A 23421-nucleotide genomic window follows, 5' to 3' on the forward strand; every position below is an offset into this window, starting at 1 on the left:
TGTCTCCACACAGGTGAAGACCCCCTCGTGGACGACCAAAATGAGCGAGATATCAATTCAGTCGCTGGTGTTTTAAAACTGTATTTCCGAGGACTGGAAAACCCACTCTTTCCTAAGGAAAGGTTTCAAGATTTGATATCTACTATTAGTAAGTATTTTCCCGGTGGAAGGGCCCCTTGCTCCACAGGTCTTTACAGAAGTTGAAGTGCTGTCTCTCCCTCCTGTCAGGCACAGGAGAGGGATGCTATGAGAGAAGTATGGGCCTTGGAGAGCTTACGGCCCAGCTGTGTGAGCGGCACAATGGACTAGTGGACATGGTACATTCCCTAGGTACAACAGAGCGAAGAGGAGAAGCATAGGGAAACCTAGGGTCAGAGTAGACCTGGGGGATGTTAGCAAGCCTGACAAGAGGAAGGGAGAGGGGGAAGCCTAAGAGGGTTGGGGGCAGTGGACCATTTGGATCAACAGTGCATGGTGCAAGAGGTTTGGTGCAGTCAGATGTAGCAAGAGAAGTCGATCTGAGTGTCTTTGAAGGACCACACAGCTTTGGGCCTTGGGTGATAGGGATCCATGGAAGGGTTAGGGATCAGGTCAGCAGACAAGCAAAATGGTGATCGTTAACTGACTGGGAGATTATCTTCACACTGCTGGCCATGAGAGTGCCTGATGGAAGAGGGATTGGCAGTCAGGACGTGTCCCAGGAATGGGACAGAAGAAGGGGTGGCATGCTTAAGCTCTCATGTTCTTTCTTGGTCCGTCACCTCCCTCAGCGTTTCCTTCCTGCTCATCTTTTAAGATCTATGCCAAACTCTAAATCAAACTCTGAATCCCAGGCCACAAAGGCTCCATCCTGTCTGAGCCCCATGTCACTGGCCTAGCCAGTATCATTAGACCAAATCCCCATCATTCAGGTCCTATGCAGGGCAATGAGTGGATAAGGACAGAGTCCCAGCATGGGTCATGACTGTGCCCGGCCAGAGTCACATGGTGTGAGGCTCTCTTCTGTTCTGTCCAGGGCTATGAGTATATCACAGAGAACCTACACACGTCAGCCTCCTTCCAAACGCAATGGCCAGGGTCATCTTCAGAAGTCTTTGTAAACAGAGTCTACCTGTAATTTATGGCACCCCATTACATTTATTGAACAATAGCCCCCCTTCTGTGCTTTTGATTTCCAGAGTTACAGTTACCCCCCAGTTAACTGCAGCGTGGGGGTTTTGAATGGGAAATCCTAGAATTAAAATCCTAGAATTAGAATTACTTTAAATGATCTTTGTCCTGTGTACTGCTGTAACTGTTCCCTTTCGTTATTGTTAGTACCTTCCTGTGTTATTTCATGAGGTAAAATTTACCAAAGGTATGTTTGATAAAAGACATGGTACAGATGGGGTCTGACACTGTTCCTGCCCTCAGCATGTCTTTGAACATATCCCTACTGTTACATATTTGTATGCTACCTCCTAATTAGAACAAAAGGTTCTCCTTTTTTCTCAGAACAGAGTGATATAAGTTCTTTTAAAAAAATATTTAAGGGCTAGAGAGAGAGCTCAGAGGTTGAGAGCATTGGCTGCTCTTCCAGAGGTCCTGAGTTCAATTCCCAGCAACCACACGGTGGCTTGTGACCATCTACAATAAAATCTGGCACCCTCTTCTGGCCAGCAGGCATACATGCAGGCAGAATGCTGTATACCTAAGTAAATACATCTTTTAAAAATGTCTTTAAGAACTACAATGTAGTTAATAGTCACAGGGGTGGTACTTGGCATGGATGATTGGCAGGAGGGCCTGGAGGACTTGTAGAGGGGCCATGGAATTTATTTATGCATAAAAAACTGACTGATCTGACCTGGGTGAGGCTTCCTCCAGCCAGGTCTTGAAGGTGAGCTAGAGGGATCGATCACCCTGTTGAAATTTAAGGTAGGCAACATCTATTTGTGTGCCCTCCACAGTCAGGGCATGTGGGTGCTGATGCCAGAATGGACTTCCATTTGCTACACATCCCCACACAATGCCTTGTTAGGAAGCAAGAACCCCAGCTTTGGCAACAGCACCTTGTGGAGAAGTGTGGCTCTAAACAGTCTTCAGACTCCGGGGAAGAATGGTGGCCAGGAGACGAAGCAGGCAAGAGTGTCTGTAGCTCTGCCGTGTCGGCTGCTGAGGAGAAAGAGGGCTTTAGGAGGCCGGGGCTCTGTGAGGAGAACATCACTGGCAATGTGTGGCTTGTCGGCACTTCTTGTCGTCCAGGTTGCCAGCTCCATAGGTACTACTCTGCTCACCAGACCATAATACCAGCATTTGACTCTCCGGGGTTCACCTGAGAACGGGTCTTGGATGAGATCCTGGGCATGTGCCCAGCCATCCAGTCAATAGGTTACTCAGGAGGAGCCTGTGTTTGCTCTGTTCTTTTCGGAGTGGCTGTGGTGTGCCAGGCCTGGGATGTGGCTGGTGCCTGTCACACTTCCTAAACCACCATCCCTGCCTGTGTCACCAGGACTCCAAGGCTGCCAGTGACGGAGACTGTCTGAGTCCATAAAACGAAGGGTGTCAGTTCCTCTACCAGAAAACTTGAGAGCCATCCATTTTGGACTTCCCATGTCCATCCTGGGGTTTGTCACTCCTTCAGTCCTCAGGCAGAATGCTCTTTCCTGGCAGTCCCTCGCTGCTCCAGATTCTCTGCTACCCAAGTTCCAGGCATCTCTCTGTAGGTTTCTCCACAGTCTCAAGACCAGCTCGAAGCAGTTCTGAGTAGGCTAGCCCCCAACTTGTCTTGTTCTGACTGGCTCTGGCCAGGATCTCACACAAATCTCAACTGAAAGTAGAGCCATCTTGATGGGTCCCTAAGGAGCTGATGGAGGAGGTGAGGCCTGGAGATATCTGCTGCCTTTCTCTAAGGGTAACAGGCATCCTGATCCCCTGTGCCTTACAGAACTGGAGAACCCAGCTGACAGGGTGCACCCAATCCAGCAGATCCTCATCACCCTGCCCCGCGTGGTCATCGTGGTCATGAGATACCTCTTTGCTTTCCTCAATCAGTGAGTACCTGGCCTTGGGAGCCCTCTGGGACTGGCCTCCTCTGGGAGGGGTGTCCCAAGGCTGTTATGAGTGCTACTGTTATAAATTGGAATATAGAACATTCTTGCATTTGAGTCGAGTCCCTCCTTCCCCCAAAAAGAAACCATGGGGGAGGATTTGCCTTTTGGGTGAACAGTGGGTACCTGCTCTCTCCTAGCCTTTCCCAGTACAGTGATGAGAACATGATGGATCCCTACAACTTGGCCATCTGCTTTGGGCCCACCCTCATGCACATCCCTGATGGGCAGGACCCTGTATCCTGCCAGGCGCATGTCAATGAAGTCATCAAAACCATCATCATCCACCATGAAGCCATCTTCCCCAGCCCGCGGGAGCTAGAGGGACCTGTGTACGAAAAATGCATGGCTGGAGGGGAAGAATACTGGTAAGGCGTCCTTCCTCTTAATATCACCATTAACACCATCCTATCGTTGTTAAGAACAGTCAGAAGCCTTCCAGTTTTCTCATGACACTAGGGTCCGTTCATCATACATAGTTTTTCATGAGAGCTTCACAGCAGTCCCACATGAGAGACAGAGATACCAGCCAAGACTGCGTAAGTTTCAAGGAATAAAACGCACCTCCAGATAGCCTAAGCCCATCGTGCATTTGCAGCTTACTTAACTGAAATATCTAGGGTTGTGTCTTCAGGTGTGGCTGGGTCCAGAGGCTCGGCTGTTGTCAGCAGGACCCAGCCCGCGGTCTCTGCTCCTTGGCTTTGCTGCCTTCTGTGCTGGCTTCAGTCTTGGACAGCCTCACCCTTAGTGGCTGTCAGAAGGCGGCCAGCAAGCAGGTCCGTCCTTTGTCGCCTATTCTCTGCAGCCCCAACAGAAGGAGAACTTCTCTCTCCCAGATGTTCCTATAGGAAGTTCCCATTTGAGTCTGAGGAGCTCTCAATATGTTGTGGCTGGCTAGGTATCATAGGCCTATCTCAGGAAGCAGAGGAGTGGGTGTCCCTCTGTGAACCCCAACAGCTGAAAGTGATATCCATCACCAACCTCTCCTATCCAGGAGTTCTCTCTTCCAGAGACTGCCCCACCTCAGGTTAACGATCATTAGTTGGTTAGCTCTCTTAGCTGTTAGGACTCTCTGTATCAGGAGAAATAGTCAAGAACCTTTTGGGAACCAGGCTGGCTACCTTCCCCAAACTAAGCCTGCAAGAGTGAAGATGGATATGTGTTTAAGTGTAGTGAAGGGCCACAAGTGTGTCTGGTCACAGCTCTTTGTCCTTCTGCAATTAGAAAGCACAATGTCAGCGTAAAGAGAGGCTAAACACACAAATTACACATGTACAATACACACTTGTAACTTCTACACTTTTCTTCACTTCCCATGAGACTGGAAAATTAGCAATTACGTGGTCATTGTGAAGGTATTTTCAGAACTAAAAAGGGAGATGAAGCTGAAGGTCTCAGTACAGTGGACAAAATCCATTCATTCAGCAGTCTCCCCCACCCCACATTCATTCAGCAGTGCCCCCCACGACCACCCAGCATCCTCTGGGGACTGCATCTCCAGGTGACAGGGATGGTGCCTGAGGATCAGCTTCAGTGGGAGGAGTGTTAACAGGACAGAAGCAAGCTGTTTCAGCAAGGGCCCCTGAGCCAATCACAGGCCACCAGGAAAGGCCTCTCAAGGAGGTAAAGAAAGATCCAAGTTAGCAACCTAAACTGGGGCCAGTTCACAGGGGACTAGGCCTGCAGCACAGAGTGACAAGTGCCTGATTTGTTGAGGTGGGGTGTGTGACAGGAGGTTGGTGAAGTGCCAGGCTACACAGGTCAGCTGGAGGCCGGTTCTGATGGCCTTGATTTGGATCTAATCCTGGTGGCAATGGGGAATTATCACAATATAGTCTCTGTTTCTTTTTGTCCTTTTTAAAACAGTCTCATGTAGCCCAGACTGGCCCCAAACTCATTATAGAGCCGAAGCTCACTTGAGCTTCTGATCCTCCTGCCTTTACCTACTGAGAGCTGGAATTACAGGCGTGCACTACCAGGCCAGGTTTGTGTGGGGCCAAAGAGAGAAGGCAGGCCTTTGTATGTGCTAGACACTACCAGCTGAGCTGCCGAAAGCCATTTTTAAAATGGCATCGCAAATGTCACCTCCTATTAAAAGCCATCCAGATCACTCTATGTTGGTCTCCTCTGCTGCTCTCATGTCAGGCTGGTTCTTTCTTATAAATCATTATTTCATCTTGCAACTGTTTATGCACTGGCCTCATTACCTGGGCTGTTTTCTCTCCCTAGAGTGTGAGCAGTGAGGTCAGGGACCTAGGGACCTGGTCCACTTGATTTGTCATTGTGTCCTTTCTACTTAATACAGTGGTATGTATTAGAACCCAGTCAAGATCTTGATGAAAACCTGGTGCACGCGCGTGCACGCACGCGCGCGCGCGCGCACACACACACACACACACACCATGAGGAGAGCCCTGGCCTCCAGACGCTTGCAGTTTCCCACTGCCCTCTGAATCTCATTGAACACATAAGCATTTCAGCCCACGTCTGCTACTGTACTTGAGACTGCGTCGTCTATAATGAACTGAAATCTGTGTAGCTCAAGGTTCTGAAAACTAAGAGGTATGCTACATGCAACGAGGGCATTCATGTGAAATCATCCCATGATGGAAGGCAGAGGGAAAGAAACGGTGAGAACAAGCAAGATAGCCCAAAGGGGTCAATGGCTAACACAGTAAGTCTACCCTCGTATAACTAACCTCGGTGGACACCGATCCATTTCTGACAACACAGGCCTTGTAGCCTAATCACCTCTACTTAGATTGTACCTCCAAACACGGTGGCATTAGGGATGATGTTTCTAATACATGTGGGCCACATACTCAAGCATTTGACAATCTATCAATTCCAGAGCTAGGGTCACTAAAGGAGGATTCAGGAAAGTCCCCAACAAGATCTCTACCTATGTTTGCTTGCAGTGACAGCCCACACAGTGAGCCAGGGACCATTGATGAAGTTGACCATGACAATGGCACAGAGCCTCACACCAGTGATGAAGGTGAGTAGAGGGGAGGGTCCAGGCCAAAAAACTCACAGGGACCTCCCATGCCTAATCAAGCGAGCCACAGGGCTGGTCTCCACAGTGCCACAGCCCTCCAAGCAGCACAGTTGTCCTTCAGCATGGGGAGGCACCCAGGAAAGCCTCACTACATGTCTTGGGTCCCAGCATAGGCCCACATAGAGCAGATCCTGGTGGGTGCTGTGCATTTACTACATACCACTCCTGGCCTATGTCACCCTCTGTGTGTCCTGCTTGGTTCATTACCAATCCTCAGAGACAAGTGTCTAAGAGGAAAGTGTCCTGTCTCTCTGCTACCTCTGGCACAACTCAAGGGTATGCTCTACACCAGGCCTTTGCTGAGACCTGGGACCTGGTCATGAATGAGCTGGGTCCTCAAGGAGTTCCTCATCTCTCAGCAGACCTCAGCAGATTGGAAGCAGCTCCTCAAGAACAGACCGACAATGTGAGATTACAGGGATGTTCCCATGTAGGGGCACCTGAGAATTGCTCCAGGAGTGAGGAGTGTGGAGAGAAACAGAAGTGTGTGTGTGTGTGTGTGTGTGTGTGTGTGTGTGTGTGTGTGTGTGTGTGTGTAGAGAGAGAGAGAGTGAGAGAGAGAGAGAGAGGAAGGGACCCATCTCCTTGATTCCTCTACTCTTGCTGAGAAGTCATGCTAGTTTCCATGGAAATCGGACCATACAGATGAGTAATCTGAGTAAAATGGGCTCAGGCCTTCTTATGCATCAAGGCATAGTGGACAGAGTCTAGGTCTGCAATCTCACAGGGCTCCCCTGCTTACTTGAGCCCGCCACGGGGCTGGCCTCCACAGCCCCACGGCTCTCCAAGCAGCACCTGAGGACCCATGGTGCTGAGGGATGTCACTAAACTTCTATCTCCTGGAAAAGCAGTGGTAAATATTCTGCCTTTAGGTCTGTTGCCCATTTTAAATTTGTCTTTTTAGTATTGATAAATACTAAATACTTTTTAGTATATATAAATATGTTTCTTATCTCAAGTATGATTTTCAGATGTTTTCTTTTATTATAAGACTTGCTTATTGCATTCCAAATGTTGTCCTTTGAAGCACAAAAGGTTTTCATTTTGATGCAGTCCAATTCATGCAGTTTTTATTTTGTTGCTCATTGTTTTGACGATATTCATGAAGGCCCTCATCTTGCCTTCTTTCTTGTAAGGTGTCTTAGTTCACATTACTGTAATAAGACACCATGACTAAGGCAGCTTATAGAAGAAAGAGTTTATTTAGGGCTTACAGTGTCAGAGGGTTAGAGTCCAACATCTACCCCCAGTGACACACCTTCTCCAACATGGCCCCACCTCATATACCTTCCCAAACAGTTCCACTACCTGGGGACCAAATATTTAAACATACAAACCCACGGAAGCCATTCTCATTTCAAACCACCAGACAGAGAAAGCAGCCAGCATTTTACCACAGATATAATACTAGCTGCCAGGGTTTTTGCTTTCTTTTTTTTCATAAGTGTCTGTGTGTATGTGTTTTCATGCATATGTGTGCATGTCTCTTCATGCCTGGCACACGCATGAAGATAAGAAAAGAGTTATTGAGTGTCCTCCATGATCACTATTTCTTTGAGTCAGAATCCCTGAACCTGGGCTCACATATTTTCAGCTGGATCAGAATCCAGTAAGCCTCAGTGACCTTTCTGTCTCTGCCCGTCTCATAGCTGAGGTCTCAGGTGTGTGGCAGATGTCTGACTTGTCTCATGGATACTGGGATCTGAACTCCAGTCCTCTGGTCGTACAGTAAGTGCTCTTAAAGGCTGGGCCACTCTCCCGCACAGCAGTGAGGTTTCCAGAGGTGCATTTATCAAGTCAAGAGAGTGCCTTTCTGTTCCTCTTCTGTGGAGTGTTCACTAGGAAAAGATGTCAATCTTTGCCAAATGCAAACTGTCGAGATGATTATGTCATTTTTCCCTTTTTATTTTACTGATAAGATTCATTGAAATTTTAGATGTTAAACCACTTTTACATTCCTGGGATAAATTCTTTTCAGGGATAGAGAACAATTCCTTTCACATACCCCTGCATCCAGTTTGCTAATATTTTGTAGAGAGAATTTCATCCATATTCACAGGAGATGTCGGTCTGAAGTTTTCTGGTCATATATTCCAGGTTTTGTGTTAGATAATTCTTGCCTCGTGAAATGTGTTACTGAGTGTTCCCCCCTCTTGTGCTTTTTGGAAAACTTGGTGAATAATTATTATTGTTTAAATGTTTGGTGGGATTCAGCAGTGAAGCCATATGGGGCTGGGCATTTCTTTCTGAGTAGTGCTTTGATGGTTGATTCGTGTTCTTGGAGACTCATTCAGGTTTTCTATTTCTTTTTTAAAAATGTATTCTTAGCATGTGTGCATGTGCATGCATGATGAGCAGGCACATGCATGACATGGTATGTGTGTGGAAGTCAGAGGACAACTTTCTCCTTCATCTTGTTGAGGCAGGGTGTCTCTCGTTTCTGCTGCTGCATGCTACAGGCTGTCTAGCCTGTGAGCTTCTGGGTGACTCTTTTGTCTCCCCCTGCCATCTTCCCACGGGAGTGCTGGATTACAGATGTAGACCACTGTATCCAGCATTTTTTTTCTACATTGTTTAATGTGAGAACTGAAGTCATTCAACGTGTACAGCATGAGCTATCTTACTGGCCCCGGATGTTCTAATTTTTGTTTTTTACATTTGTTTATTGTGGGAGGGATGCCTGTATCATGGTTTGTACTTGTGAGGTTGGAGGACAACATGTAGGAGTCAGTTCTCTCCTTCTACCGTAAAGGACTCAGGGATCAAACACATCGTGGGGCTTGGCGACAAGCCATCCCACTGGCCCCAGATATTCTGTTTCTCAAGTCAGTTTCAGTAGTCTACGTTTTTAGGAATGTGCCCATTTCGTCCAACTTATCTAATTTGTTGACATATAATTGTTGATAATATTTCTTTATGATACCCCCTTTTCCTCCAAACTAATGACCTTAATGTTCCTTTTCCATTTCTGATTTTGCATTTTATTAATGTGATTTTTCTATCTTAGTTTATTCAGCCAATTGTTTGTTAACTTCCTTGATCTTTTTCAAAGAAGCAGCTTGGCCCTCTTCTTTTTCCCTAGTCTCTATCTCATTTAATTCTCCTTTAATCTGTAAGACTCCCCCCTCTGCTTGCTTTAGCTTCAGTTTGCACTTCTAATGTCTTTACATTCTTTATAGTTTATATATATTTTATGGATATGAGGTTTTGTCTTCCTGTGTGCTTGTGTGCCGTGTGCACATTCCAGAAGAGGGCATTAGATCCTCTGGAAGCTGAGCTGAGTTGTAGGCGCTGGGAATCAAACCCAGGTCCTCTGGAAGAGCAGCCTGCTCTTTAACCACCAAGCCATCTCTCCAGCTCCTGCACTTCCTGCTTTTTAAGGTGAAGGTGGAGGTTATTGATTTAGGATTTTTCTTAGCACAGTCAGTGCTATTTGCAACTCTAAATTTCCACCTAAGCAGTAGCTGCCCCCATGAGTTTTGATTGTGCTGTGTCCTTATTTCCATTCACCATTTGGAAGATGAAGAGCCACTGAAAGTATCATGAGTGAACAGAGGTGAGAATCTAGCCCTGCAGGCAGTGCGTGATGCTTACGTGTAAGCGGACAAGAGAGAAAAGGGCTCATGGGAAAGTGGGGTAGAATGTATGCTGAGGCATAGAAGGAAAATGAATTTCTTCAAACAGATGCACACACATTTGATATGGGGTCCATGTAGCTCAGGCTGGCCTCCACCTCCCGTTATCCTGCCTCCACTTCCCAAGTGCTTGGATTATAGGTATGCATGACCACACCTAGCCAAACTAGTTTCAATAATCATGCAATGGAAAACAAGGAACTGGCATGCCTGCTCCCTGTGGAATTTTTGTATTTGTTCGTTTATTTAATTTTTTTATGAGATAGGTTATCACTATATAGCCTATATAGCCCAGGCTGGTTACAAACTCAGTCTTCTTGCCCTGGGCTCCAGAATAGTGAGATTCCAGGTCTACGCCACTGAGCCTGGTACTCACTGGACATTCTGAGAAGTTACATAGATTGCATAAGACTGAACAGCAGAGAGGAGTCTAAACCTAGGGTGCTGGGGTCCCAAGTCCCAGCCCACTGTGCTCATCACATCTGCCGCCCATTTTCCTCACTGAAGCCCAGGCTGTCTGAGTCTTGGGACACCCCTCTGACCTCACAGATGCTCTTTCTCTTTATTTCCTTTCAGAAGTGGAGCAGATCGAGGCCATCGCCAAGTTTGACTATGTGGGGCGGTCCCCTCGTGAGCTGTCCTTCAAAAAAGGGGCCTCATTGCTCCTGTACCACCGTGCCTCAGAGGACTGGTGGGAGGGCCGTCACAATGGTGTGGATGGACTCATCCCTCATCAGTACATAGTTGTACAGGACATGTGAGTGAGAACTGGGGCCTTCTGTGAAGAATGAGGTAATAGATTAGTGATGTCTGAAATGGGCAGTAGAAGGGGAATACTGGGTTGTATGCTGGCAGTTTGTTCTCCTGGGATGAATATCAAATCTTGATGATCTCTAAGAATGGGGTTTCTTTTTCTAACTTTCTTTAAGTGGAAATCCACAGAAGAAATATGCACATTGCTCATGCTTCAGATGATACAGAGATAGTATTGGGTCTGGGGCCACCATCCAGACCTATGAGTCACAACCAGGGCACTGACTAGCATCCCATAGTCTTTTCATATCCCTCACTATCCTGACCTTTCCCTGGAGTGAGTGACCAGCTCACCACCCCTTAAGCCCACAGCCCTCCATTCCAGATGTGACCTTCTCAGGGGATGGAGAAACACAAACATCCCATTTTCTTTTAAACTTTTAAACAGATGTCATTTTTAATGATTTAAAGAGTTTTAAACACCACATATCCCAAATATCCAGCACTGTCAGAAAGTTCAAGAAGTCAGCACTTTGTGTGAGGTTCTTTCTGGGCTCTCATTGCCTTCTGGCTTGGATTGGCTCAGGGGAGTTGACCTGTCCTGGAAGTAGCCGTGGAGCTAAACTCCAAAGGAAGGGAACCCTAAGCCTATGTTGTGAGGCAGGGGAGAAAGTTCTGAGCTTGAGCAAAGGCTGAGACCAAGTGAATGAGAAAGGGGGTGCTGTAATAGAGGGCCTCCTCACAAGTACCCTGCACCCCAGACAGGGAGGTAAGGGATGGAGGTAGCTCTTTCCACCCTTGCTTGGCTCTGAGCATGGAGCCATAGGAAACTCAGCATACAGCATCCTGTGCTAGGAGACTCAGCACTCAGCACCCTGTGCTCAGCTTGCAGACTCTTAACACCCATTTCTCTACCCTGTCTCCATCATTGAGATGGTCTAGGAGAGAAAACAAGCTGTAAAGGGGAAAGAAACAGTGGAATGGGGTGGAATACAAGGGAGCCACCCACTAGAGAGCCTGGCTATTGGAGCATCGTGGAAGGCATGTATGGAGGGGAGGTGCTCGGCCTGGGCTGCTGGTATAGATAGTCATAGGTGTGTGCAGACAGGTTTGGAGGAGCTCTGGGCATCCTGGGCCTTCCCCCAGAGGACAGGGACCACCTCCAATTCATGTCTCTCTTCTCTCCAGGGACGATGCCTTCTCCGACAGCCTGAGCCAAAAGGCTGACAGTGAGGCCAGCAGTGGGCCACTGCTGGATGACAAGGCCTCCTCCAAGAATGACCTCCAGTCCCCCACAGAGCACATCTCTGATTACGGCTTTGGGGGGGTGATGGGCCGGTAGGAAATGCGGGTTCATTTTGTCCCCCTAGTGCCCCGTTTGTGTGTGTGTATGTGTGTGTGTGTGTGTGTGTGTGTGTGTGTGTGTGTGTGTGTGTGTGTGAATTGGGAGAAGCAAGAGAGCAGAAAGGGGAGAAGGAGACTCTTACAGCCCCTGGATTCTACACGCCGTGACCCTGAGTATAGCTGGGTGGGTTAGGGGAATGACCCAAGGATTCCAGGTGTGAACCGACGACCCAGCTTTGAGTAGGGGAGTGTGAAAGAAGGAAGAGGAAGACGTATGCTGGCATCAAAGAGCTTCTTATTTTTTAAATAATAATCGTAGGCCAGCCTGGGCTACACAGAAAGACTGTCTTAGAATTTTAATATAATAATGACGAGAGAGACACACACATAGGAGGAAAGTTGGTGGGTGCTTTTCCTTCTCTCCAGCTCCTGTGCCTCCTGCCAGCTTTCTGTTGTTACACCATCTTTTTAAAATGTGAAGCTCCCACAGTCCCCCATCCCCGAAGCACACCACTTAAACGGAGTTCACACCTTCCTCTGTGGAAGTCAGTACCCGACCCCACCTCCCTGTGTGGTAGGAACAGATATGCCGGTCTCTTCCCTGAGGCTGGGCTGTGTCACATTACCCGTGACCAGCAAGGGGCTGTGCAAGTCATCCTGGGAACGGGAAGAGAGAAAAAGCTAACAGTCTCGCTCTGCTTCCCACCCCACCCCCAACCCCTTGTCCTCTTAGATGGTCAAAGTCTGTCCCGCCTACCCCCACCCCCCCACTGCAGCCTGAAGGGTCTTGTGATCAACCCAGGCTTTGCAGAGGGAGCAAGAGATGCTTGTGGCAGCATACACCGGGTATACTTAAGAATTTATTTTAGTTGAGGTCCTGAAGCCTCTTTTTAGTGACGTCTACTCAAGTCAGCTTTGGACACTGCAAGATTATAGAATCCAGGGGTGGGGAAGTCGAAGGCTGGCTCCGTAGAGGAGAATGGTGTGGTCCCCAGCTCCTAGGGGGACCATATCATCTCCTGCCTCTCTCTTCCTCCCCTTCCTCCCTCTCTTAACCTTGTTCTTTTCTTTCTTAAAGCCTCTTCCTCCCCAATGCCTATGCTTTGATCCTACTGGGGCACCCACAGGCTTGCTTAGCTTTGCTGGGGCAGAGGCTTTGAATTGCCGCCAGGCCCATGGAACTGGTCCATTCCCAGCCACTGTCCCTCCCTACCCTCATCCCCATCCAGCCCTCCCTACCCTCACGGAGGCCTCTGTACCTTGGGTGACCTCCATAGGACACAGCAGTCTTTAAGTTATTGTTAAACCCACTTAAATTTGGGCAGGTGAGGGATAGTCCATCAATGTAGCAGATTCGCAGAATGGATGTGGGGAGAATACAGAAAAGCTTGTGGCAGACAAGCTGATAAGCAGCTCATACCCTTTTACACCAGCAGAGCCCCGGAGGTGGACAAGGTACCCACAGACATAAGGCGCAGGGGCATTCACCCTTCAGTGACTTGTTTTCCGAGATCTGGGAAAGCCGTAGAGACAGCCCTGCTCTAGGGAGGTTGGTGGGTGACAATGGCGAGCAGGTATTTCGTTCCCAGGGGTGCTTCCTGTGCTTCCTGTGGCCTCTTGGTACAGTCAAGCCTCAGTGTTACAAACCAGCTAGAGCCTGAAAGGCGTCACCCTTTATGTATGACCACAGCTAGCCACAGCGTTTCCAGTTTGGAATCTTCCTGCCGGGACCTGACTTAGAATTTGGTTAGCAGTGCAGCCAGCCTGGCGCCCACTCTCAGCCCCTCCTCCCTGGGCCAAGTTACCCTTCCCCTGTAGGGAAGGTGTCACAGGTCTGAGCTGGCCCTTTCATCGCCACAGTTGTACAGTCTGGCTGAATGAGGCTTCACTGTGCCGGCTCCTCTAGATTAGCGTGTGGCTACGGTGTGGGGGTTGGCTGGCCCGTTCTGAGCCTGGCTAGGGTTGACTTCTGCCCCATGCTTCCTGCCCCTGGCTCCTTTGCAGAGTGCGACTACGGTCTGACGGAGCGGCCATCCCCAGGCGCCGAAGCGGGGGCGACACACACAGCCCACCCCGGGGCTTGGGTCCCAGCATAGACACGCCACCCCGAGCTGCTGCCTGCCCCAGCAGCCCCCACAAAATCCCACTCAGCCGGGGACGGATTGAGAGCCCTGAGAAGAGGAGGATGGCGACATTCGGGAGCGCTGGCAGCATCAACTACCCTGACAAGAAGGCGTTGGCAGAAGGGCTCTCCATGAGGTCGACTTGCGGCTCCACCCGGCACAGCAGCCTAGGGGACCACAAGTCCCTGGAGGCTGAGGCCCTGGCAGAAGTAAGGGCCCCACAGAAGACAGTTAGGCCAGTGGAGACTCAGTGGGACAGAGGGTGGGAACTTCTGAGTGGGCAACCACAGTGGCCTTGGTGGAACTCGAGACTGAGCCAGACAAGACAGTGAATTGGCTTCCTTTCCATGCTACTAGCTAGAGCTCCTATAAAGACTGAAAGACCCCCCCCAGTGTCCAGGCTGGAGAGAGGGTAGCTGGATTATGGGGCTGAGGTGATGGCAAGCCTCTTCACAAGATGCTATGATTGAGTCCATGTATCCACCAATGCATGCATCCATCCATCCATCCATGCATGCATCCATCTATCTTTCATCCATTATTCATTTATTGATGAATCTTGACTGAGCATCTGTTGTGCGACATTTACCACACACAGTGAAGTACAGTGGAGACCTGATGTACTTTGGCCCTGCTCACCTGAGCTTATAGTTAAGGAGAACTGCCATCCCAAAGTGGCAGTAGGGCCGATTGTCTTTAATTAGCAGGGGAGGGTATATCATATTTTGAGAGTCTACAGTTTGGAAGTAATTCCCTTGGGTATGACCCAAGACCCAAGATGGGCAGGACTAAATAGCTGAAGCACAATGGAGAATATTCCAGGCTCTTCTAGAATGTTTTCTGTTTGGATGATGTTTTTTTCCATTGGCCAGATGAACAGAATCAGTTTGTTTGAAAGTTCACATCACTGGTCATGTCTGTTTTTGACATATTCCCAAAAGTTTCCCTTTTTACTCCCCTAGCTGTAATTTTGGGCAAGTGTCCATTATGTACCTCCCTCAATGTTGTCTCTCATTTAAGGATAACAGACAGGGACTAGAAGGGATGACAGACAGGGACTAGCAGGTCCTGCAGGCTGGGAGAATCTGTTGTGCTGATAGTCTTTTTGAATACCATTTAGAAGGGGATGAGATGAGCTTGTAAGCTTCTGCGCATGTCCTTACAAGACTCTAGGGAAGATCCTCGGAGAATCCCCTGGCTGGAAGCAATGCACCACCAGCTAGAACTCCACACATGGCCTTTACTTCATATCCTGATGCCCATTTCCGGGGAGTCCTTGGGGTTGGTACCTTGGCATGGACCAAGTAGAGGAGACAGCCAACCTGGCCTTCCATCCTTGAAGGCTACCCTCTTGAGAACCATTACCCTAGTACCCAACATCTTCTAAAGACTGCCATCACAACAAGGCAGGGACTTCCTGAAGCTGCCTCAGGGTCCTTTACATGGATAGTCAAACGCAGTCAGGGGCACTGTGCCTAATGCATCAGAGACTACTATGGGGTGCCAGTGGAGTGAGTGAAGTTAGAGCATCATTTATGCTGTGGTACTCTGACCAGGTAGAAAGACATACTTACAGATGTTTTAGAACCTTGAAATAGTTTGCTGTGCATTGTGGAGCTCTAACAAGAACAGGGTATATCGCGTCTCTAGACTTCTGTAGTTTTTGTCTGAGGAGCATTTTGTTAGCCTAGCTCAGGAAATACACACAGCAATACTACGTGCGATTTCGGTGTCCACGCCCGCTCTAACTGGATAGTGCTTTTCATGGACTGAAGTGAAAGTGAAGGTCATAGAAAACAGTCGAGAAGACATTGGACAGCCACCCACTTGCTCAGCGTCATGTCTGAGGAGCCCTTGACTTGGTTGGAGTCAAAGGGGAGGTGGTGTGGAGAACCCCAAATAGTAGGTGGAGTCACCCTAGATTCAAACAAAGTAGATTTGAAGCCCAGGGAAAGAGGCTGTTTTGGAAATGTGCAATGCTGTCCTCTGAAGTGGGGAGGAGGTGGAAACCGAGACCTTTCCCAGCTGTGTCCCAGGCCCCACTGCCTCTCTGCGGCTTCACCTGGCAGACTTAACGCACCCCTCATCAGACTAATGCAAGGCTACAGCCTAAACGCCTCAGCCCACCTTTCTCTGAGCTTTCTGTCTTTCCCATTCACGCTCTACCAGGGATGGGGAGATGAGAAAATTACATTTTAGTTATTGACATTTTTACCTTTCAGTTCCCATTGGATTGGATCAAATGGGGGCGGGGATTGTGAGGGCAACAGGAGACTAAGTCCCAGAAGAGTGGTGGAGGCTGGGGGACCCTGCAAGTGTGTCCACAGTAGACAGGTAGAAGAGCCCTTCTGCAGAGTCACCCACAACTGAGCCTCTGGAGAAAGAACTCCTGAAGGCCCCTTCTTAAAACGGCCAGCACAGTGGGCAAAGGGCTAAACATGACAGGGAAGCCTAAGAGCTGGCGTTGGTCATTAGCAGGACACAGAGCAAATGGGATAAACTGGGATGGTGAGGTGAGCAAGAGACTGCTTGGGGACGTGCCCTGGGCACACTGGAGTCTGGCAGGAAGGAGGCTGCCTGCAGATCCAGGAAGGAGAGGATGAAGACTCGGATGGATAGAGGCCTCTACTCTATTTCCAGGCTCTAGTCCCATCTGTCTCCCCAGAGCCATGCGTTTTCTTCCCGGGCTGGCCTCAGACCGCGGAAGAGCGAGCATCCCTTAGTAGCCAACGTTGCTCAGACTGGACATGGCACCTGGGAGTGAAGGCTTTTAGCCAGGTTCCTTGTTGTGCCCCCCCCCCCACGGGTTCCGGGTCAGATCAGATGTGGAGGCCGCCCCTTAAAAGCCCCGTGAACAAGGACTCTTGCTCTCTGAGGAGTTGGATGGCCACTGTCTGGCAGTTTGTAGCGCTTCATGTCCTCCCCGTCACCACACCTTCACAGCAAATCTGGGCTTTCGTCAGCTGGATGAAGTGCGGTTTAGAGAGGCTGGTGCTCGCCCAGCTTCTAGATCAGTGCCACTTTCTAGCCCCACCCTGCCCTGGGTTTGGTGTCCATGGCCCTCAGGCTGGCCTGGTGAGCCTCACATCTGTCACCTGAGGTATTCATCACTTTCTGATGAGCCTGCAGATGCAACCATGTCCTGTGTGCCATTCAGATTTGTTCCACTTTTTAAACAAGAAATGAGCCTTTTTAGATCATCATGCTGAGAGGAAAGTGGTCTTCCTGTCATTCTGGGATGCACACTGCATGTTCTGTAGGTAGTAATTTCCCTGTGGGCAAGGATTTCTTTTCATTTTAAAACCCGACATACAAATGTACAGTTCTATAGGGTAGAGCCCGAAGTCTCTCAGTATCTGTATGTGTTAAGATGAAGGACTCTTTTTTTTTTCATTTGATTTCATGTATGGGTGTTTTGCCTGCATGTATATGTGTACCTTGTGTGTGCAGCACCCACAGACGCAGACAAGGGTGACGGATCCCTGGGACTGGGGGTGCAGCCTGTTAGAAAGCCACTGTGTGGGTGCTGGGAATTGAACCTGGGTCCTTTGGAAAAGCAGTCAGTGCTCCTAACCACCAACCCATCTCTCTACCCCTAAAATGACTCTTAAGAAAAACAAACAAACAAAAAACAGTGTCAAGGGCAGAGACTCTGGAGCCAGACACCTGACTTGGACTGTGTTATTTAGCTGTGTGACCCTGGGCAAGGTACTTGACTAATCTGAGCCTCAGTTTCCTTATGTGTGAAGTGAGTATAACAGTCGTCCCTACCTTATCAGTAAGTTATTCAAAGCTTTGGATCAGTGCTCAGCATTAAGAATCATTGCTATGGGGATCATTACTACTGTTTTTGAGTGCCAGGTGCCATGCATGGATTTGATCGTTTTATATATTCACCAACCCTCCGAGGTAAGTATTATAACTGTCTGAAATTTACCAGTGAGAATTCTCAGGCTCAGAGAGGTATATGCAGTTCCATAGCAAGGAAGTAGCAGAGTCAGTTTCTGAATGAATGTCTGTCTGCTACGACCTGACCTACCTTTATGGTGGTGACTTCTTGTGCAGGACAGGTACAGGGGGGTGCTCATGTCGATTCCCTGCTTTGGTTACAAGATACCGTTGGGGTCTGGTATCCCTCTGGGACATGGGATTCCCAGAAAACATCCTCTGGATAGTCTTGAACTAGCTAGCAGCTCTGAAGAACCTGTGTTGACCAGAGCCCTCTCTGTCCCCAGGACATCGAGAAGACCATGAGCACAGCCTTGCATGAGTTGCGGGAACTTGAGAGACAGAACACTGTCAAGCAGGCGCCAGATGTGGTGCTGGACACCCTGGAGCCCCTGAAGAATCCACCAGGCCCCATCAGCTCGGAGCCTGCCAGCCCCCTGCACACCATTGTCATCCGAGACCCTGACGCAGCCATGCGCCGCAGCAGCAGCTCATCCACCGAGATGATGACCACCTTCAAGCCTGCCCTGTCGGCTCGACTGGCTGGTGCCCAGCTGCGTCCACCCCCGATGCGTCCGGTCAGACCCGTGGTCCAGCACCGATCCTCCAGCAGCAGCAGCTCGGGCGTGGGCAGCCCGGCCGTGACACCTACTGAGAAGATGTTCCCCAACAGCTCCTCGGACAAGTCTGGCACTATGTGACCTGCAGGACTGGTGACACCGCCGTGGCCCACTGCAGCACACCATGGCCTCGGGTGGCCTCGGTGGCTTCCACTTGCTTCCCAGGGATCTCCTGGCCTTGGAGGGCAGATCCTAGAAGGTCAGCCTGGGAGGGTGTATGTCTGTGGAGAGCAGAGGCCCAGGCATTAGCTGCACCTCAGACTCAGCCATGTGAATGCCACAGACCTCTTGTGGGCAAATAGACATGCCAAGGAATGCTGGAGCAAGATCAGCCCCAGGGACAGTGTTTCCTAAGATTGAGGCAGATGCTTACCAGCTTCTCATGTTGTCACTGGAAAATTATTCTCTCGATAGTCTCTACATACGTATATATGTGTGTGTATATAAATACGTGCATATATACGCATATGTGTACGTATGTGTCTGTAGGTGTGTGTGTATATATATTTATGCATCTATATACATATACTAGAGAGCTGGACATACACACATGCTAACTGTATATAGACGCTCCTTTTTTTTTCTTTTTATGAAACTTAGATTTACCTCAGACCCATGCCACCAAACATCTCCCACTGGTATTCGGTGGGGTTTGCAGGGACTTCTCTGGGAGAGCTGAGAGGCCCCACAGTAACTGCGAACGAAGCAATATACCACTAACCTGCAGAGACACAAAACCAGAAACAGTCTCCAGCTGTCTCCAGAAGTCGTGGCCTTCCAGAACAGTCTGCCCCTCAAGGAAGGGTGGGCAGGCAGTACCCCCAAGCAGGCTGCTCCTAAAGGTGGGGAACCCTTCACAGAAAACCCTCCATCTGCCCCCAGAGACCCTGCCCTGCCACCCAAAGGCCCAAGGTCAACTGTACCCCGAAAGGCACAGGGGAGGTTGGTGTGAAGACCCTTGGGTTCGTATGCAGAAACGGGATGGTGAGAGGCTACACCCCATCATACATAGCACAGCATCACCTGTGGTTAGGGAAAAAAGAACAACAACAAGTTCCGCAAGAACCCAAACCGTAGCATGGAGAAGTTCAAACCCCAGACATGCTGCCGTAAGGATAAATCTGTGGTGACTATAGAAGTTTACTTCTCTCAAAATATTTCATGTTTTTCTTCTTCCTCTTTCTACTAATTAGGCTATGTCAGCTTTGGAACTAAATGGGCAAGGAGGTGTTGAGTCACAGCATTTCTTTTTCAAGTTAGGCCACAGCACACTGGGCTTCCCCACTGGAACCTGCAGGGAGCCCAGTCAGCCCTTGGCCTCCGTCCTAGCAGGGCTGTGCTGGGAAACACCGTGGGCCGAGAGTTTATGAAAATGGAAGTGCTCTTCACCTTCCCTTCCCTTCCCTTCCTTTCCTCTTCTCCCACTTCTTCTAAAGCAGTTAATGTAGACCAAACATGGTGGTAGAAACACGGTACGTGATTCTGCAACAGGACGAAAGCCTTCTGTATGGCTCTTTTGGGTTCCATTTTACCTGCACTTTTGCTGGCTCCGTTTTCCAGATACCTCCAGATTTTCTGGAGAATGCATCACAGGCAAATCTACCCCTAAAGCGACCATTTCTACCTTCCCCCTCATGTCAAACCAAGGATCTCCCTGCCCCCCCCCGCCCGACATACACACACACACACACATACACCCCTTCTGCCTGCCTCTGAGTTTTACAGTACAAAACCCGGAATTTGAGTCCTAGCTCACAGCAGACAGGAGCTGTGTGACCCTTGGACACAGCACTCCTGTCACCCACAGACACGTTGAGATGCCATCCTGGGCATTTCTTCCCATTGGGCTTGCGTCCACCATCTCTTGGGTCCTCCATTAAAAAGCCACTTGCCCTCTGCCCCAGGGAGGGACCTAGTGAGTCACTGGTACTTGGATGTGGGGAGGATCGCTTTCTGCTTTGCCTGGAGGATCAAGAATGGACACAAAATGAGAATGTTGTCAGAGAGAGGCCTTCCTTCCCTCTCAACTCTTGCTATGATGGGCCCTCTGTCTTTGAGCACATAACGATATCTCCATTTTATAGTTGAAGAGAGTAAGGCCTGGGGGTGGGCAGGAACCTGGGCAAGACATGGCAGATGGCCTAGTAGGCCGTGTGAGGCTCCGGAAACCCTCATTTCTAAGTGTCTGCTATCGTTGATATGCGTCCAGGAGGTAAGACTTCTCTTTGGTATCCCAGGGCTTAGTCCCAGATTTTGACGTCCACTTACCTCCCAGGCAAAAATGCAACATTCTCTGCTTGAATACTGGATAAGAGAAACATGGCATTTACACATCTTCCCCGACACACCTAATGCCAGTTATGCTGTGCAGATTTGTCTCTGGGTTGACTTGGTTCATTTTTCCTTACTGCCTCTCCCCAAATGTCCCGAGAGCAGAGCCTCAGCTGTTTTCCTTAAGCATCTATTTTTTCCCCCATTGGCAAGTGGCTGATGAGTTCACATTTGGGGAAGCGCATGCACAGATGGCAGACGAGTCCCCAACTCCTCCAACCCCCAATCTGAGCTTTGATGCAGAACAAATGGAAAAACACTGTCCACCCCCATCCCCAACACACACACTTCTTCATCTGGTCCCCTGCATGTCTCAGCTCCCCCAGGCCCCAACTCAGTCCCACCCGTGTCTATCGAGTGTGAGCATCTCCCTTCCAGCTCCTGCCTGGTTTTAGTCCACTATATATTGCTGTATTTGTTAAATGCTGGAAAGTAACTGTTAAAATGTGAAACTGTAATTTTTTTAAAAGAAGGCTACAATTACATTATAGCCAATGCCACTTACCAAATCTTTGCACCTAGTAGATAGATCAATGTAAAAACAAATACCAGAAACCTAATTGTACAGTGATTGGGGTGGGGGGTGTAGTAACATAGTTAGTAGTCCTCAATATAGCCAAGCGTGCAAGGGGAAGTGGTGTCTACCAATGTTCATCACCATTAGTGAAAGCTGTACTGATCAGTTAGTTGATAACGGGCATTTAAAAAAAAATTATTTTGGCTTCACAGAATGATTTCTTAACTTCCAACTCATCCGAGGTCAAGCCTTTTGTCTTTATGTATAACCGGTGTTTAGTCTGTTTTAGGAATGAACCAGCAAGATGTTCATTTAATTAAAACTGACCAAAGACAATTAATTCCTGGTCTAGTTTCCTGGGCACTGTGTGGCCCAGCTGCCACTAAAGACCTTTCTCCGATCAATTTGAGAACAAGCTGAGCTTCCGACCCCACACGCCCTCCCCGCCCTCCCTCTCTTCCTCATCGAGCTGCTCTGAGCTGTGGGATCCTGGGAACAACTGTCGCCTTCCCTTGTTTTCAGTGCTAACTTTTCACCTTGAAGCGCCTTTTGAACCCCGGACAGAGCACACAACTGGAGGGAATTGTGGGCTTGGGAGTAAGACCAGAGAGTCTTTTCTCTGAAGTCACTAAAGCAGGGGTCAGGAGGGAAATGGATTGATTCCTAAGGGACGGAAAGGTTTATGTCCAGTGAAGAAACGAAATTGGAGTGGGAAGAGACACAGGGAAATGGAGCCATCCATTGGCGACTCGCTGGAACCAGCAGTTCAGAGATCTGCCTTATAAACACTTAAAACATTTGTGGTACACAAAGAGGAGCTGGTGGGAGAGAGACCTGTCCACAGGGCTCCCTTCATTGGCGTCTCCTGGAGTGCCTTGTTGGGTGCCACCCTCTCTGATTCAGGAGGCATGGATGCAGAGGACATCTCGTGACCTGGTACCTGGTCATCGTTGAGTGGCCAGGGCACATACATTTGAAACAAGTGATGGGAAACCCTGAGGACTCACACAATGGCCCTCCCTCTTAGCCTCTCTCTTCCTAACTTCTCATCTTCCAGATGGTTCCACACTAGAGCAAATGCCTCATTCTCTTGAGAAACCCGGAAAGGGATGGAGGGGGTTGGTGCTTCTAGCTGTGATAGTAGGTTCTGCTGGGCGGGGAGGGAAGGGCTGAGTTCCAAGTGGAGAGTTCCGCCTACTCCAAGCTGCCCAGGGGAACTGCCAGAAGGGACTTCACTGTCAGGCTGAGACCTCCTGGCTGCGCTGAGGTTGACCTGCGCTGATTCTGTTGTCCCATCATCTGGGACTGGCCACACGGCCATTGCTGACCACTCCTTTCTGTGTGAACTGTCCCAGGCAAATCACAAAGCTGTTCCTTGAAGTGGAACTGCCAGAGTGCACTTTCCTTCCGAGACGGAAGTGGGTCGAGGCTAGCTCTGTGCCCAGGCCCTCGTTCCAGGCGGTGTGACTGTTTACATGGTTTGGCAATAGGTTTGCTTCTGATTGCTTCAGAGTGGCTGGTCTATTTTGTTTTCTTTGCTTTCCTTCTTCCCTCAAATTGTGACAGGAAAAACAAACTGAAACCACCCTAGGGAATTGCTGGTTGCCTGTCCCCATGTGATGCTAACCGTGGCCCTCTTCTGGGTATCATTTCTCTACCTTATGACCAAATGCCCGTCCTATAGAGTGTCTGATTGGATCCTCTGTTGCGTATTCTGATGGTGCCTGCTGGTTTGATGTGGAGCTATCCTGTGAAATAAAACAGCTTAACTTTTTCTCACACATAGTCTGTGGTTGTTTGCAAGGGCGACGGGACCGTTGTGGGCGGAGGGCCCAGGGTGGCGTTCCTACCCTCCAGTTCACTTGGACGGCATGCTTCCTCCGTCGGCCACCCTGAAAACATACTTCAGCTCAAAGTCAAAGTTGCAAGAAAGACTGACTGCTGCTTCCAGTGTAGAGAGCTAAGAAGACGGCTGGAAACAGGACTGGGCACTGAAAAGCTAA

The 23421-nt window shown here is 49.2% G+C and overlaps 1 protein-coding gene across 4 annotated transcripts in view; it reads left to right on the top strand.

Annotated features, from left to right (window-relative positions):
• Nucleotides 1-23199, top strand: part of Srgap3 (SLIT-ROBO Rho GTPase activating protein 3) — a 232955-nt gene extending 209756 nt beyond the window's left edge. For 3 of the 4 annotated variants that reach the window (XM_028863879.2, XM_028863881.2, XM_028863882.2), the window contains 8 exons: nucleotides 14-148; nucleotides 2927-3032; nucleotides 3230-3457; nucleotides 6008-6087; nucleotides 10359-10539; nucleotides 11724-11873; nucleotides 13884-14211; nucleotides 18238-23199. In XM_028863879.2, the coding sequence (XP_028719712.1) occupies nucleotides 14-148; nucleotides 2927-3032; nucleotides 3230-3457; nucleotides 6008-6087; nucleotides 10359-10539; nucleotides 11724-11873; nucleotides 13884-14211; nucleotides 18238-18651 (1622 nt within the window). In that variant the 3' untranslated portion in view covers nucleotides 18652-23199. The remainder of the gene's footprint in view (nucleotides 1-13; nucleotides 149-2926; nucleotides 3033-3229; nucleotides 3458-6007; nucleotides 6088-10358; nucleotides 10540-11723; nucleotides 11874-13883; nucleotides 14212-18237) is intronic. The other variant, XM_028863883.2, reaches the window with a different exon arrangement.
• The last annotated feature ends 222 nt before the right edge of the window (nucleotides 23200-23421 follow it).

The sequence above is a fragment of the Peromyscus leucopus genome, chromosome 3 (genome assembly GCF_004664715.2).
Source record: "Peromyscus leucopus breed LL Stock chromosome 3, UCI_PerLeu_2.1, whole genome shotgun sequence".
In the NCBI taxonomy this organism is placed as follows: domain Eukaryota; kingdom Metazoa; phylum Chordata; class Mammalia; order Rodentia; family Cricetidae; genus Peromyscus; species Peromyscus leucopus.